Genomic DNA, 17500 nt, shown 5'->3' on the forward strand with positions numbered 1-17500 from the left:
TGTCCTTCTCTGCTGCTGAACACTTGAAGGAGAAAAAACATCAAAATAAAATCACTCAAATTTAAAAGGCAAAAACTATCATAATGGATTATTTTGATGTACTGTATGTATCTTCAGTAGGAAATAGATAACTATACAAATGCCTGTAACTGAGACAAAACCAAATGTAATCTTAAAGGGACACTGTGTAACATTTTAAGTAATGTATTCGCTAAAATCAATATCCTCACTCATAAATATGTCCTCACTGGTGTAAAATCACCTCTGCCAATAATCTGAATTATCCTCCTGAGCGGATAATTACAAATATTAATATTACATTTTGTACATTGAGAGGGTAAGTCTTATGGAGGCATCCATGTTGGTTGGAATGTCATCAGGTGCATTGTTTAGAATTTAGAATTGTTCTTGTCCTTGAAGGCCACTGTAGCTTCTGTTATTATTCTAAAGGGGTGGGGTTACCCAGGGAGCGTTGCATTCTAGAACTTTCTTGATGATGTCATATTACACACTGCACCTTTAACTGATCAAATATAAGTGAAGAAATGAAATGTAACTCCTTGTCTGTTAAAGACCTACTTCACCGGTGGGAATATGAAGGTGTATTGAACTCTGAGATCCTATGTAGTATAAATGTGCAAAAAAAAAAACTGTCTAACCCTACATTTCTCTTACTGTGACATGACATCACAGCAAGAGAAATGTAGGGTTAGACAGTGAGACCATAAAACACTCTATCTGCCTTTTCTCAGGCTAGGATGAACCGATTTCAATTTTTTTTGCACATTTATACTACAAAGGATCTCAGAGTTCAATACACCTTCATATTCCCACTGGTGAAGTAGGCCTTTAACGTGTCAATAGGAAAAGACTCATGAACATAGATGTTATTTACCCCGGTGTGGCTGTGGTGAGGTTTTTCGTGGGAGCGGGATCCTGGAATACAGACAGTTAGCATTCAGCGGACAATTAAAAGGATATTCATTTTAAGCTAAATGTTTACATATGTGGTGAAAAAAAATACGTTTTTCGCCAGACCTCCTCTGCAACAGTACAAGGCTGACTTCTGCTACAGCGAAATCTCCCCCAAACTCCGTATAGTGACTGATCGCCATATCCAAAATGTACACACTATAGCTTTACAATTACATGGAAAACTCTCTCTGTATTTCTCAGTATGGCAGCGTTTACAAACTGGTGCCCCCCCCCCCCCCTCCACCTTCTCCCCCCCCTGACACTGGTGCAGGAGCTCAGAAAAATCCCCAAAAGAGCCCAAGAAATGTTTCAGTTGTTGATTCTACTGCTAAGAAAAAAAAACCTGGACGTACAGCAGAAGGTATAAAATCCATGTGCCATCACTGAAGGCTTTACCTCATGTAGATGGCGATGCACCGACAGTGTTGTTAGTAATTACTCAGAATTCCTCATGGGGGCGACAGGAGTTAACACAACATAAAAAAAACAACCCATTACCTGTTGTTGCTCCACTACAGTAGCTTCTTTAACAGTTGGAGGAGGCCACACACACACACACACACACACACACACACACACACACACACACACACACACACACACACACACACACACACACACACACACACACACACACACACACACACACACACACACACACACACACACACACACACACACACACACACACACACACACACACACACACACACACACACACACACACACACACACACACACACACACACACACCTTACCTGTTGTTGTGTTGCTTCTTTAACAGTTGGCGGCGGCTCCACATAAACCGGAACATCTTCCTCCATCTCCTCGTCTTCCTCTTCTTCTTCCTCCTCTCCTCCGTTGTCCCATGATTCATCCCTCTCTTCCTCAGACTCCACCCCCAGCCCCCCTCCCCCCATCCCTCCGCCCCCCCAGCAGGGCCCCCCACCCCCCATGGGCCCGTCCAGACACGGGGGCATGATGGGGATTACGTCATCGTTCACCCCGCTGGCAGAAACGTCCTCCGGTAGGAAATGGTCCTCGCAGATCAGATGCTGCTCAGAGGAATCCTGTTTGTCACTCTCTCTCAGCGCAGCAAGCCAGACCTGGAAATACATTAAATCTGTCAGTGGGCGACATATATATATACAGCCCTTTATTTTATTTAAAGGTGCAGTGTGTAGAATTTGGGGTTTTATTTCCTAGCATATTTTGTAGAAAGTAATTATACTATCCATTATTTTTTTATAGCCCTGAATCCGCATACGGCCCAAAACCACTCAAATGTCACATTGCAATTTTCTATTGTGTTGAATGCTTAAAAATGTGCGTTTGAATAAAAAGCTGAAAATAATCAAATATGGGTAAATACTTTAGTAGAGTAGAGTATTTAATTATTTATATTAAAAATATGCTATATCGTCAAATGTATCGTTATCGGGATAAGACATTTCTATATCGGGATATGAGATTTTGGTCATATCGCCCAGCCCTAGTAGTAGGACAGTTAGACAGGCAGCAGATTGTGAGGAGATATTCACTGATATTGACCAGTCAACCCTGAACACACAAGTCAATCGGTGTTAACGCACAGCTGATGGTTGCTTTCACACTTTCTACAGATCTTTATACTATTTATATTTCCCATGTACACCACTGTGGGCGACTGTGTCTCAGTTGGTAGAGCGGGTCGGCTGATGATCAAAGGGTTGGAGGTTCGATCCCCGCCCTGCCACCTGTGTCATGGTTGTTGTGTCCTTGGGCAAGACACTTCACCCACCTTGCCTCGTGTGAATGTTGAATGTTAGCCTTCTATCGGTGTATGAATGTGTGTGTGAATGGTAACGTGGGAAAGGAAAACAGGTCTCCCTTGAAAAAGAGTCTTCGGTCTCAATGGGATTTCCCTGTATAAATAAAGGTTAAAAAAAAAAAAAAAAAAAAAAAAAGCACACAAGACAGAATGCTATGCTGTTATACTACTGAATAGCCTACTGTGTGTCAGTCTCTCTCAAAGCCGCAAGTCGCCAAACCAGAAAACAGTCATTTTAATTGAATGTAAATTTAGCGGCACACGTTGATTACATACAAGTTTACAGAGACTAGGCTGTGTATTATTTTAACACCTGCTTTTTTTTCGCAGCGCGCGCACACACACACACTCACTCACTCACTCTCTCACACACACGCACACACACACGTGTTAAATTCACATGGGCAGGCAGTTTATTGTGGGCTGTCCCCTAAACACGCACTACCACTATTCTGTTATAAAAGCAAAGTGTAACTAAATGAAGGAACAAGACGCACTGTCAACTATTTAATTAATCACCTAATCGCTTCCTTTATACGTGTTACTATTGATCTGTCTTTACCTTGACTCTTGCTGGGTCTTTGGGGAAGTTGAAGAACCGTTTCGGTGGTCGGTTGAATGCTCCCCGGTTCGCGTTAACGGGAGCCACGCGGTTTTGACAGCCCGTAACTACACACTTCACCATGGTTACCAACGGTCTCTCCTCCTGTTAAGTTTAAACCGTAACGACTAACGGCTAACGTCAAATCACCGTAAAGATACACAAACAGTAACCTGGTACGGTTTGTTTACGTCGTGTGTGTTTCACGCTGGTGTTGTTTTTTTCTTAAACAGGAAACTGGTTGTGCCTGATCCGGAAGTGATAACACAAAGTAGAGCTCAGTGGCGCCAAATGTTAGCGCCGTCTACCGGCAGAAAAATGCCATTTAATTTAGTAAAACATAAATAAATATAAAATAAATAATATTCTTATTAAATAAATGCGGGGGGAAATAAAAATGGCTGAAAAATCTATAAATTATTTTTAATATTAGGACTAATGTATAAAAGTAAATGTAGTTCAATAAATAATAGCATATAGTATTTATAGTATTATATAATTTATAATATAAGAAGTTTTGAATAAATAAACATATATAAAAAATATATATATATCCAAATAAGTAAACTAAATTACAATGTTAATTTAATATTTTTTTGCTTATGTTTATTGTATTTAAAAAATGTTTTTAACAACATACACAAACAGACACATTCACCGTCTTAATAAGGAATTTTTAACTTTTTAAATTCAAAGAACAACAACAGCAGGCCGGTTGTGAGCAGTCAGTGTTGCAACACAAGAGTTTTATTCAGAGCGAGAGATGCCAACACCAGCATGATGATAAAAATAGTACAAACTTCACAACAAGTCAAATTAAATCCACCAATCACGTCGCAGCAACTTCGTGACCATGGTAACGAACAGCAAAAAAAATACCAAGAACGAGAAAAAAAAAAAAAAAAAAAAAAAAAACTCATGCCATGTGTTATAATAAGAAAAGACAGTCGCTGAAAATTTGCAGATTAAAACAGAGTAACAGAGAGAAAAGGGGGTAAAAAGGGGGAAGAGAGATACAACGAATATTTGTATAAAAAACCCCTTTAAAGAAGAAAAAAACAATTATTTTTTTTCATAAACGTATGATGTCACACATATGGAATTCTTTTGTTGCATTCTAGAATCATGTCACATGTTAGTGTTGAGATTTTCTCTGTTATTATTATGTAAATAGTTACAGTTTTCGCTTGTTGTACATTTTTTATATAAATTACGATATTTTTCTAAGTCTATTCGTCTTGATAAGTGGCAGAAGAATTGTGCTTTAATTTCCCATTTTCCTTTTTGTTTTTCAATCAATAATAAAAAATTCTGACTTTAAATTTTTTTAAATAAAAAAAAACACACACACACACACAGAAGCGGTCAAGTCTAGTAATGCAGAGAGTTAACGGGCAGGAAAGCAGCGCACACATACAGACAAGTAGCTTTTTGGGCGTAAAATGTGTTATTAGAAAAAAATGATTCTTTGCAATCCAAATATCTTAAAAAAGGAAATGTTCAACATTTTTAATATTTCGGTGAACTATTCTTTAAAGGAAAATTCCCCCGTGTTGCCAGTCCTTCAGTCGCTAACCGAAACAAACACTTCTCCTTTATTTTTCTCATGTATCTTATATGTTGGTTGCGTTTCCGAATCGCATACTTTCTACTATATAGTATGGTAGAAAAAAGATTTAGGATGTCCCGATTCTTGTGGCCAGATTTAGGATGGTTAGAAGTACCCGGATGTCCTACTTCATGCGGCCAAGATTGTTAGTGTTGAAAACTGCATCCTATTTGGGGCGATTCTGACCCACAATCCAGTGCGCACGTGAAGTGACGTCACATCGACGACGCCTCCATATATGAAAACAAACGGGGATGCGACGGATATAAAAGCAAGAGGCAAGATCAAGGAGCCATGTTAGGATGAAATAAGAGAGTAAAGTATGTCCCAATAGTATGCCTACTGCATCCTAACTAGATTATTTTTATCGTCGGATGTAGTATGTAGAATAGAAAAAAGAAAGAGTATGCGATTCGGAACGCAACCGTTGTTTTGTATTAGATGTTGTAGCCTACAGCACTTTGGTCAACCGACTGCTATAGAAATAAATTTGACCTTTACCATGGTTGTGACGTCTATTTATAGCCTGGCATTCCCAGACCTGCCACTAGGCGCTGGCAAATTAAATTTGTTGCGCCTGTTGGTCTGGAAACTCTCCGTTTAAGCTTTTTCAAAAAGACCAGAAATCTGGGCTCACGTTTCAATTGGTTCTATCTAATATGGGCGCGCCAGAGCCCCTTATATGGTACTCTGGGGAGGACGTAACCGGATGACGACAGTGACGTGCATGCGACGTCGAAGCCGTGATAGTAAACATCAAAGATGGCTGCGGATATGTTGTGTGAGTTTGAGACTGCTTTGGCCTCGACCCTTTACGATTTGGAAGACGGCACTCAAATCTTTCATTAGCAAGTAAGTGGAATGTTCTGTTTTGCCGACCGACAACGGCAAACGTTTAATTTAACAGTTTAACAGCTGTTCGCTAAACGAACGGGGCTTACGTCACCTTGTGCATCGCTCTGATTGGTTGTAGTGCTATCCAACTGCGTGCAGTGGCATTTGAAATCCACGAGTAGGAGCCGCCCCTTGAGTTGGAAATTACTATTGATCGTGGCCAGACCCTCTATCGTTCAAGATATCAGGGTCTGGATTTCCAGGCTAGTCTATTTATAGATATTAAACTATACTATCTTTAGTTAATATAGTAGTAAATATCTTAAAATTGTTATTTCCATATTATGTATTGGTTTAGAACAAGTTACATGTAATTAATGATCATCAGAGGAAAAAATTTGACTGTTTCAGAAATATTTAAAAAGTTCCTCGTAGCACCTTTAAAAAAACAATATAAGGGCTACCAGAGAAGCGGGAGGGGTGGGGTGAGGTGGGGGAGGGAGGGGGAATTCTCCGTTAAAGAAAATAGTTAAAATTCTGTCCGAGTTGCTTTTTCAAATCACCTGCAAATGGAAGGCTCAAAGTTTCCACAAACTCACTGTACACTTTTTGCTCCATTCATTTTAACCATGTGTGTGTGTGTGTGTGTGTGTGTGTGTGTGTGTGTGTGTGTGTGTGTGTCTGTGTGTGTGTCTGTGTGTGTGTGTGTGTGTGTGTGTGTGTGTGTGTGTGTGTGTGTGTGTGTGTGTGTGATTGTTTGACATAGACATGGGCAAAGGTCATAATACCTTGACAGACTCCTAGTAAAGTGCATGCATGATCAACGCTGTTCAAGAAAAAAAACATACTCTTCAATCTCTTCACCACAAACCCATATTTAGTCATCGAATTAAGGCCAAAATACTGCTTCGATATCCCATCAAATACTGCTGATTCTATAGCACTTCTTCTTGGTCTTCCAAAATACTCATTCATTTTTTTTCTCTCTCAATAGCTATAACAATCGAAAAAAATGTTGTTGTTTTTTAAAAAAGTGCTTAATCTGTCATCACGTCCCATTGCGGCTCAGACAATAAGATTCTTGGGATGATTGGAAAGACATTTTTAGATTTTTTGTTTTCGTACAGGACATAATAAGTGCAATATTATACAATAGCGGATGGGGTGGGAGGAGGGGGGATTGGGGGGGGGGCGCGATTGACCCTGTAAATCCAGCTAGCCGTCTTAAAGCATTTTTTTTTTAAAGGTGCAGTGTGTAATAATTGGAATTTTTTTATTTACTGGCATCTCTAGTGGTGAAAATTCGACATTGTTAAGCCGTTCTTTTCTGGGATAATTTTTACAGAAGCTACGGTGGCCTTCAAGTTACTAAAGATGGCATCATCCACCACTGCCTCAAGTCTTTCCACAATATCAAGTGATGAGGTGAAGATGTATTTAGTTATTTATTCTATAGTACTTCTTCTTCTTCTTGGTCTTCCAACAGGTGCATTTCCCCAGGACGCCCACTATATATAAAAACACGTAACTTGGCCGTTAAGTTTGTCCGTTCTGTGCTACTTTAGAAACATGGCGGTGCAACATGGCGGCCTCAGCGCCCCGCTCCTATGTAGATATAAAAGGCTCATTCTAAGGTCAAAAAATAAACAAAAAACTTGAATTTTAACGCGATTATACACTAATTAAAACGTACTTATTAATATTATATTCCACTTTCTACCAAATATGGTCTGAAAAATGCCAATCAATTCTACACACTGCACTTTTAAAGGAAAGGAAAATAAATCTATCCATCTACAGATCGTTTTCTACTCTGCCTCAAGTCGCCTCAATAAAAACATCAAAACATGGAAACGAAAGGTGTCCCTGTGCAAAGTCAAACGAGTCATTTTCACCCGCGTCAAATTCCCAACACATGATTGTAGTAAAAGTGTTTTTTTTTGTACAAAAACGCAATACATTAATAGTATTAAAATCTATCTATCAGCTCTCTTCTGCTAGTTTTAATTCATAAGAAATTGCATATACCCAAACATTTCTTTTATATAGATTGCATCCCATATCTATAACAAAACGATTATTTTTATATTATTATTATTAGCATACCAATATTGCTGACACATTTTATCCTATTAGCTAATAATAGTCGGAGGTTTATGATCGATAAAATGAAATTTCAGGATGGCACGATTAGATTGTCTCCTACATTTTGCTGTAGCCTGGTCCTATATCAGACCATCGTACTTCATTTCATTTGTACAGAAGGTCTGGAATCGCTCAATTGACAAACGTTAACTCACTTGAAGGCAGGCGGGGGGGCAGTTGAAGTTTAAAAACTATTGGATCTGCCCAGTGCCACTCTGGATCTGCCAACCAATCGCATAACGTTTGGTCGTGACGTATGTCATGCGCCGGCTTCTGAGCCACTCCTTCTGTTCGCTGATTGGACCGGTAAAAAATCAACCGGAGAAAACCCGCGAATACACCGCAGACCCAGACTGACTACTGAAGGGAAATGATAATTGAGTGGAAGTAGGTAGGCGGGCGGGCGGTGCCAGGCTACATTTCGCTGTAGCCATTGTTGGTATATTTTCCACGCTTCTTTCTCCTTTTTCAAGCACGAAAATAAATATAATATAAAATATAAACAACAACATTACAGGACCAAACGAAACAACAATGATTTGGGGATAGTTTGCACCAGTAAGTTTCCGTGTCATGATGTTTGAAACATTCTTGCTTATAGCATTCGATTCGTTCACATAATGTTTAGCTTAAAATTTACAGTAACATACAGCAACGGGAAAAAAAATTAAGAGACCGGTCCAAATATTCAGTGTCTCTTGTTTTGTTTTACTCTTTTAGAGGCATATGTTTGAGTAGAATGAACATTTTGGTTTTATAAAATAAACTACTGACAACATTTCTACCAAATTTCACAATAAAAAATATTGTCATTTAGGGTTAGGGCGTTTTCAATACGTAATGTAGAGATGAAGATTGAAGAAAAATCCAGACTGGTCTCTTATTTTTTTTATCCGGGGGCTGTATATTTTTAAGTGTCCTGTACACTGTTACACTATTCAAAAAACTTTACAAAAATTAATTTAAACATCCATTAAAACTTCCACTTCCAATCTCTGCAGCTATTTGAGAAAAGCTTTCTCGAAATTGATTGCTCTTCACGTTTTCGCTCTGCTAACCATTTAAAACCCGTGACGCCCATATTTTTTTTTTCCCCATGAATGTAAAATCGCAATTAAAATAAATTTGAAAAAAAAAAACTGATTCAAGCTCACAATAAATAAATAAATAAATAAATACATACATACATATACACCAGAATGTGCATATACAGTAGCAGCTATAAACATTACGTCACATTATATTTTTTAGATCATATGAAAAATTTACAAAAAAGTGGTGAAGAAGAATGTTCGATATTTTTTAAAATTACGTCGGTAATTTCTTTTTTCAAAGCAAGGCAACGACAATCGAAATAATTTAAAAAGATATAGAGAGAGAGAGAGAGAGAGTGAGAGAGAGAGAGAGAGAGAGAGATAGATAGATAGATAGATAGATAGATAGATAGATAGATAGATAGATAGATAGATAGATAGATAGATAGATAGATAGATAGATAGATAGATAGATAGATAGATAGATAGATAGATAGATAGATAGATAGATAGATAGAGAGAGAGAGAGAGAGAGAGATACCCATGAGAGCATAACAGATGAAATAAAGTAACTATGGTAGTTTACAGCAGCACAAAAACAACCAAAATTCCCCCCCAAATATTTTTTTATATTTTTTTTCATGTTGTTTTTGCTTTGCATGTGTGTATATCGTGTCTTGAGCCTCTTGGGACAGGGTTTAGAGGCTTAGGGGGCTTAGATTAGATTAGACTTGGATTCCCTGTACGGCCTGTTTGATGTTTTCGAGCAGGGCCTTGTTTTCGGGCGACTGGTATTGGTCCTGGTGTGTGTACATGTCTGTCAACGTGGTCACATACGAGTCAAAGTTATGTTCATTCATCGGCTCCTGTGGAAAAGAGGGGGAAGAGAGAGAGAGAGAAAGAGAGAGAGAGAGAGAGAGAGAGAGAGAGAGGGAAAGAAAGAAAGAAAGAAAGAAAGAAAGAAAGAAAGAAAGAAAGAAAGAAAGAAAGAAAGAAAGAAAGAAAGAAAGAAAGAAAGAAAGAAAGAAAGAAAGAAAGAAAGAAAGAAAGAAAGAAAGAAAGAAATATTTAGAAAGGCATAGAGGAAGTGTTATCAGATTATGTCTTTATTCTCTGAAAGTTTTAAGGAAAAAGATTCGAAAACAAGGCGTGTTAGAGACCGAAATGTAACGACAACATAAAAAGTAATTTAAAAAAAATCTGTTTGGGGTGAGTCGATGGATTCAAGAGGGGCAAATTGTGGGGGCGCCTTTGGCTCAGTTGGTAGGGCGTCCCCCTCCCCTCCCGGGCCGGGCCCAGCAGCAGACCCGGGTTCGATTCCCACCCGCGGTCATTCTCTGCATGTCACTCCCCTCTCTGCCCCATTTCACCTCTGTCTCTCTGCACTGTCAATAAAGCATAAAAATGCCAAAAAGATATCTTAAAAAAAGAAAAGAAAAAGAGGGGCAAATTGCTTCAATGTAGAACATTTCATTCAGCAGACGCTTTTATCCAAAGCGACTTACGACTTACAACACACATCCATACACCCCCATCCCCCATAGAAGCATTGAAGCAATTGGCTGACCAAAAACGTAATACGCTGTTACATTATGGGCGAAGAAAAAAAAATGATATTATAAAAAAAAAATTAGTTACATTTAGGGTCACTGTTACATTTTGGTCTCTTACAAGGCAGGAAGAAAGGGAGGAAAGGAACTATACCAGGATAGGTTACACAAACGCACTAAAATACACTTTTTATTACATTTGAATACGATTTATATAAATATATCAGCCTGTGAAAGTCTACGCAGTTCAACTCCAAGCCATGCAAACTCAGGACAGCGATGGTTAGCTGGTGGATAAATGGATAATGTTTTAGCGTATGGAGACAAAACCAGGATGTAACACGACTGATGGGAAGTGAACAGGCAGATGAGACAGACAAAAATGGTGATGTTATTTATTTAGATGACTAGAAGTTGTTGGGTCGTTGTTGAATAATTTAAAAAATAGTCTGAATTGGTTAAGTCTCCCCAAAGAAAATAAGCAAATGTTTTCAAGTTTGACTGGAGAAGTAATTTTTTCTGGAACAAGGGAAGTTACATTTAAAGGAATACTTCACCCATACGGAACCAGCGTTCTATCATTATAAAATCACTATTATAATATAATGAATGAGGTTGTTCTTCCCTGAGTCTTCCCTCAGTCTTCCCTTGGCCCAGCTGTCCTGTTAATCCTAACCCTTACTGTGATGTCACAAGAAGGAAACTGTAGGGTTAGACAGTGAGACCATAAAACACTCTTTCTGCCTTTTCTCAGGCTAAATTGATCCGATTTAATTTTTTTTTGCACATTTATACTAAATAGGATCTCCGAGTTCAATACACCTTCATATTCTAACCGGTGAAGTAGGTCTTTAAATGTGGCGTACCACAGGGCTCAATATTGGGCCCAGATCCTTTTCACATGTATGTGCTTTATTAGTCCTAGAAATTGTGCTAGTTTAGACTATACCTTTAATATAATGAATGTGTTATCTAAAAGAAAATTGTTAACATTTTTAGAAAGTTTTAGCTCAATAAGCTTCTCAAATATGATTTTTGCAATTTGTAAAAAAATAAATAAAAAATAAATAAAAAATGCTCGAAGTACAGATATTGATTGATTGATTGAATTAATTTATTTCAGACATATCAAATACAAAAAATGAAAAGCATGAAAATACAAAAAAATAAATATGTTTAAATGATTTCACAAAAAAAATAAAAATAAACTAAATTAAAAAAATAACATATTGAATTGATTTGCCTGAAAAGGAGTAGGATATTTTTTGTCCTGGGATTTTTCCACAAGGAATCAATACAGACAATTAAAACGACTGTTGTATACTGCGGTACAAATGGATAGTTGTGATGCAGGGACACAGTGGTCTGACGGAGGTAGAGAAAGAGGGGGATGACAGATGACAGAGTGCAGAAGAGAAGGATAATTGGATAAAGGGGGAGGAGTGTTTATCTTACTCTGGGAGTCATCTGTAAACAGCAGCTATGTTTAACTGGGTTTTCTCTCTGGGGCGGCGGCTTCTACAGGAGAAGATGTACAGAGAAGTCTTTTAGCCCCGATAGACACAAGGCTTTATTAGCTATCGAAAGTGATTAGAAAATATACCACACAACGTCCGCCTGAACAAGACATTACCCCCCTGTCTGGCTAAACTCAACTTGCGGTTGAAAGTTTCCCAATTCTGATTTTTTTATATATATTATTTTAGATATGATGTGAACAGCAAAAGTAATAAATACAAACTGGAATTATTATGCTATCATACCCAAGATGAAAAAAATAACAGTTCAATCAAACTTTAAAAGTAGACTTTCAAGGGTTCATCCGATCTACTTTACACTTGGTGGGTGTGTTGCTTTTTTAATTTTTTTACACTTAATAAGAGTTTTTAGTTTTTGTTCATATTTTTATCTTCACGTATTATCATTGATATATATACAGTTCATCTATAGCCTATAGCTTATATCCTACATATCAAAACTTACTCAACAAATCAGGTATGACTTGGATCAGAGATTCAGGTTACTATAGTGTGAACAAAGCCTTAGATCTAGTAAGGGGTTTTTCTTTCTACCAATTCCTACTGTTAATGTGCAAATTTCCTCTTATGTCAGGAGGGGTAAAAGTCAAATTCCTTGTTGAGACGGACGTTTTTCCTCGAACAAATGACAGTAAGCTAAGAGTCCAGAGTCTAGAGAGCTTAAAGGAGAGATATTATCCAATTAGCCCCAGTCTTCTTTCTACACCGAGATAACATGACGTCAGAACAGCCGTGAGCATTTGAGTCAAACTCTAATATGAAACTGTGTGAAGCGTCGTAAAGCACAAGAGAAGCACAGCATGGACTGAAAGAAGCAGATGAGTAAAACAAAAATAAAAAAATACAAATTTTGCTACAGTAAAGGCTGGAGAAGATATTTACACCTGTCCCATATAAAACATGTCATTGTTTAAAACAAAGCAGGACACAAATTGATCACATCAAATATTAAACAAAGATCGGAAAAAATTTAAAAATGTCCTCAGATAAATATATATATTTTTTTAAATAATACTGAAAAATATCTTAAATTTTAGCACATAGTGTAAGTAACTGTATTTTTAAAAATGCACAAAAATAATAAACCAACACGCCTGCCAATGTTAAAGTGTTTAGTAAAGACACTCTCTCTCACACACACACATACACACACACACATGCACACACACACATACACACACACACATGCACACACACACACTCACACACACACCCACACCCGCTCTCTCACTCACTCACTCACTCACTCACTCACTCACTCACTCACCCACACACACACACCCACCCATCCACACACACACACACACACACCCACACCCGCTCTCTCACTCACTCACTCACTCACTCACTCACTCACTCACCCACACACACACACCCACCCATCCACACACACACACACACCCATCCACACACACACACACACACACAGCTTCCTTACCATGTGTGGCAGCTGTATGTTAGCTAAGCCCAGGTAAAGTGTTAAGTGAACACACACACACACACACAGACACCCACCCACACACACACACACACACACACACACACACACACCCACCCACCCACCCACCCACACACACACACACAGCTTCCGTACCATGTGTGGCAGCTGTATGTTAGCCAGGCTGTTGATGAGCGACTGGCTGAGGTTTGCCAGTTCGTTGAGCAGAGAGTCGTTCTGCTGCTCGATCACTTTGTTTTCCTCCTCGATGGACTTCAGGCTCGTTTCCATGGTAGTGATCTAACGGGACAAGGACAGAAATACACTATCAGCAGTGTGTGTGTGTGTGTGTGTGTGTGTGTGTGTGTGTGTGTGTGTGTGTGTGTGTGTGTGTGTGTGTGTGTGTGTGTGTGTGAGTGAGGGAGTGAGGGAGTGTATGTGTGTGTGTGTGTGTGTGTGTGTGTGTGTGTGTGTGTGTGTGTGTGTGTGTGTGTGTGTGTGTGTGTGTGTGTGTGTGTGTGTGTGTGTGTGTGTGTGTGTGTGTGTGTGTGTGTGTGTGTTTGTGTGTGTGTGTGTGTGTGTGTGTGTTTGTGCTGAAAAAATGTTTGGGCTGTGTTCGGAAAGCCCTACTAACGTCCTACTCATACTAAAAGCCCTACTAACGTCCTACTCATACTAAAGCCCTACTAACATCCTACTCATACTAAAAGCCCTACTAACGTCCTACTCATACTAAAAGCCCTACTAACATCCTACTCATACTAAAGCCCTACTAACGTCCTACTCATACTAAAAGCCCTACTAACGTCCTACTCATACTAAAAGCCCTACTAACATCCTACTCATACTAAAGCCCTACTAACGTCCTACTCATACTAAAAGCCCGACTAACGTCCTACTCATACTAAAAGCCCTACTAACATCCTACTCATACTAAACTCATACTAAAAGCTCTACTAACGTCCTACTCATACTAAAAGCCCTACTAACGTCCTACTCATACTAAAAGCCCTACTAACGTCCTACTCATACTAATGTTGACGTCAATTTGAGTATGTTGTGGTTGTGTATGCGAGTTTGTGTAGGCAAGAAATGCCCGGATGAGTACTTACTTACTTCCGAGAAGATTTTGTGTATGGATCCATAGTTTACTTTTCCTACTCAATCGCCCCACAATGCATTTTTGGCTTTTTTCTGCACACCAGCATCAATCTTTCTATATTATTAATCTTGTTATGCTAAACTAAACACACACACACACACACACACACACACACACACACACACACACACACACACACACACACACCCTCGTAAAGCTCCTTACCTGTGTCCTCAGCTTGATCATGTCTGACTCCACTTGATTGTTCGACTCGTTCAAATCTTTGATTTCTTCGTCCAGCTGTTTGATCTCCTCGTCGTTTTCTATCCCTGGAACAAAACAAAAAACATACAGTGTTATAGGTGTATGGAACTCTGAGATCCTATGTAGTATAACTGTGCAAACATTTTAGAAATCGGTTCATCCTAGCCTGAGAAAAGGCAGAAAGAGTGTTTTATGGTCTCACTGTCTAACCCTACATTTTCCCATGTGTGACATCACACATGGTAAAATGTAGGGTTAGGATTAACAGGACAGCTGGGCCAAGGGAAGACTGAGGGAAGACTGAGGGAAGAAAAACCTCATTCATTATATTATAATAGTGATTTTATGATGATAGAAGGCCGGCTCTGTATGGGTGAAGTATGACTCCACCTTTAACACTGTAATACGAGAACCATCCACATTTCATTTAGTTCAGAGAATATAGATAAGAGAAGCGAATATAATTGTTGTTTTTGTTTTATTTTATTTTATTTTTTATTTTATTTTAATTTTTATTTAATTTTTTTTATTTAATAAATATTTTGATTTTTAATTTTTTTTAAGGAAAGGGGTAGGATTAAATAAGTGTATACTTCTTCCTGCTCCTTTTCAGGCATATTTATTATATTTCCATGCTTTTCATTTTGTTTTGTATGTGGATGTCTGAAAAAATAAACTAAATCAAATCAAATCAAATCAAAAATCAAAAGTTTATTTCAGATAAGTTTAGTTTTTCTATGTTGTGAGTAACAAGCGTTCTCCAGAATCACTGACTCCACCTTTAACAACACAGCAACAACATTAACACCACATTCTGAACTGCAGTGCACTATCTATCTATTTATAAGAAATTAATATAGAAATTACGATGACAACTTTGTGTTATTTTGTGTGTTTTTTATTATTTAATTTTTTTAACTTGTGTAAGTGATGTTGTGAATATGTTTTGATCGAAATAAATAAATAAATAAATAAAAAATACCAGACACACACATTTAATTTAAAGGTGCAGTGTGTAATATGACATCATCAAGAAAGTTCTACAAAGTTCTAGAATGCAACGCTCCCTGGGTAACCCCACCCTTTTGAATAACAACAGAAGCTACAGTGGCCTTCAAGTACAAGAACAATTCTAAATTTTAAACAATGCACCTGATGACATTCCAAAAACATGGATTCCTTCATAAGACTTGCCTGCTCAATGTACAAAATGTAATATAAATATTTGTAATTCTCCGCTCAGGAGGATAATTCAGATTATTGGCAGAGGTGATTTTACACCAATGAGGACATATTTATGAATGAGGATATTGATTTTAGCTAATAAATTACTTAAAATGTTACACAGTGTCCCTTTAATTCAGATCATTTTTTCTCTGATGTGAGTAACATGTGTGTTATGGTTTGAACTGTCCTACCTTTGCTGGCTCTCTGTTTGATTGTCAACATGTCCACGCTGCTCATTCGGGCTTTCTTCATGGCCGAGGTCGCACGGGGACAACCGGACAGACTGGAATAAAACACACACACACACACACACACACACACACATACACACACAGACATAAGCACATGCACAGACAGACACACACACACGCACATACACACACACATAAACGTTGACGAAAGGTTCTAGTTACCAAACAAGTAGATACCATGTGCCAGGTTCTTTTACATAGCGAAATAAAAACAACAAAATTCGACCAAAAAGGTTGATTTAGTCTAACTACATAAATTAAACTTAAATGTTCATGTAAAGAAGACTGCAGGAGGTAGTCGAAATATGTCACGGTACAAAAAAGTTAATCCTAGTCTCTGTGTACGTGCTTATTTGTGAAAAAGATCGACATCAAACGACCGGTACATGACCCTGTCCAACACAGCCCGGCACCGGACTCCTTAAGGGGGGCAACTTTTTATTTTATTTTTTTTTTGGGGGGGAATTTTTATGCTTTTATTAGACAGTGTGGAGAGTTAGGCAGTTCTGGATTCTAACCCGGGTCTGCTGTGAAGAGGACTGAGACTGTATGAGGGGATGGGAGGGGGGGGACAGGGGGGGTGTTTAACCACTACACCACAAGCGCGCCATTTGTTCGCTTTTAACAAAAAGCAGCAACACCTTCAAATGATCATTGTGTGTGTGTGTGTGTGTGTGTGTGTGTGTGTGTGTCCATTTCCCCGTCCCACCTGCGATGTGTGAGGAAGCTTCCGCTGACGTGTCCAGACTTCTAGACTTACTGTGTCTGTGTGTGTGTCCGTGTGTGCGTGTGTCTGTCTGGCTGTCTCTCTGTCTGTCTGTCTGTCTGTCTGTCTGTCTGTCTGTCTGTCTGTCTGTCTGTCTGTCTGGCTCGCTGGCTGTCTGTTTGTGTGTTTGTTTGTGTCTGTGAGTCCAGACCCAGATCTTAACCTCCTGACTGTCGTTTTGTTTTTCTGTTTTCACTTTTTTCGTCCATTTTGTTCTTTTGCTCCAAAAAATATATATAAATACTATCAATTCTTAGTATTATAACAAATAAAACCACAAATAAACACCTGCGGGGACGCCCTTAGCTCAGTTGGTAGGGCGTCCCCCCCCCATGGGCCTCGGCCAGCAGCGGACC

General features: G+C 38.6%; 2 protein-coding genes across 2 annotated transcripts in view; both read right to left on the bottom strand.

Moving 5' to 3' along the window:
• Positions 1 to 3582, bottom strand: part of e2f6 (E2F transcription factor 6) — an 11791-nt gene extending 8209 nt beyond the window's left edge. Inside the window, exons 1-4 of the mRNA XM_080047521.1 lie at positions 3348 to 3582; positions 1734 to 2081; positions 896 to 936; positions 1 to 22 (exon numbers count right to left, since the gene is read on the bottom strand). The exon at positions 1 to 22 is cut by the window's left edge and continues 25 nt beyond it. Of these exons, the coding sequence (XP_079903647.1) occupies positions 1 to 22; positions 896 to 936; positions 1734 to 2081; positions 3348 to 3470 (534 nt within the window). The 5' untranslated portion in view covers positions 3471 to 3582. The remainder of the gene's footprint in view (positions 23 to 895; positions 937 to 1733; positions 2082 to 3347) is intronic.
• Positions 3583 to 9733: 6151 nt separating this feature from the next.
• The window catches only part of myt1la (myelin transcription factor 1-like, a), a gene marked incomplete at both ends in the record, with an annotated part of 52834 nt that continues 45067 nt past the window's right edge, over positions 9734 to 17500 (bottom strand). Inside the window, 5 exons of the mRNA XM_080047522.1 lie at positions 9734 to 9874; positions 12014 to 12076; positions 13691 to 13834; positions 14862 to 14965; positions 16319 to 16410. Of these exons, the coding sequence (XP_079903648.1) occupies positions 9734 to 9874; positions 12014 to 12076; positions 13691 to 13834; positions 14862 to 14965; positions 16319 to 16410 (544 nt within the window). The remainder of the gene's footprint in view (positions 9875 to 12013; positions 12077 to 13690; positions 13835 to 14861; positions 14966 to 16318; positions 16411 to 17500) is intronic.

Source organism: Ammodytes marinus, assembly GCF_949987685.1.
Source record: "Ammodytes marinus genome assembly, chromosome: 19".
NCBI classification, from domain to species: Eukaryota; Metazoa; Chordata; class Actinopteri; order Uranoscopiformes; family Ammodytidae; genus Ammodytes; species Ammodytes marinus.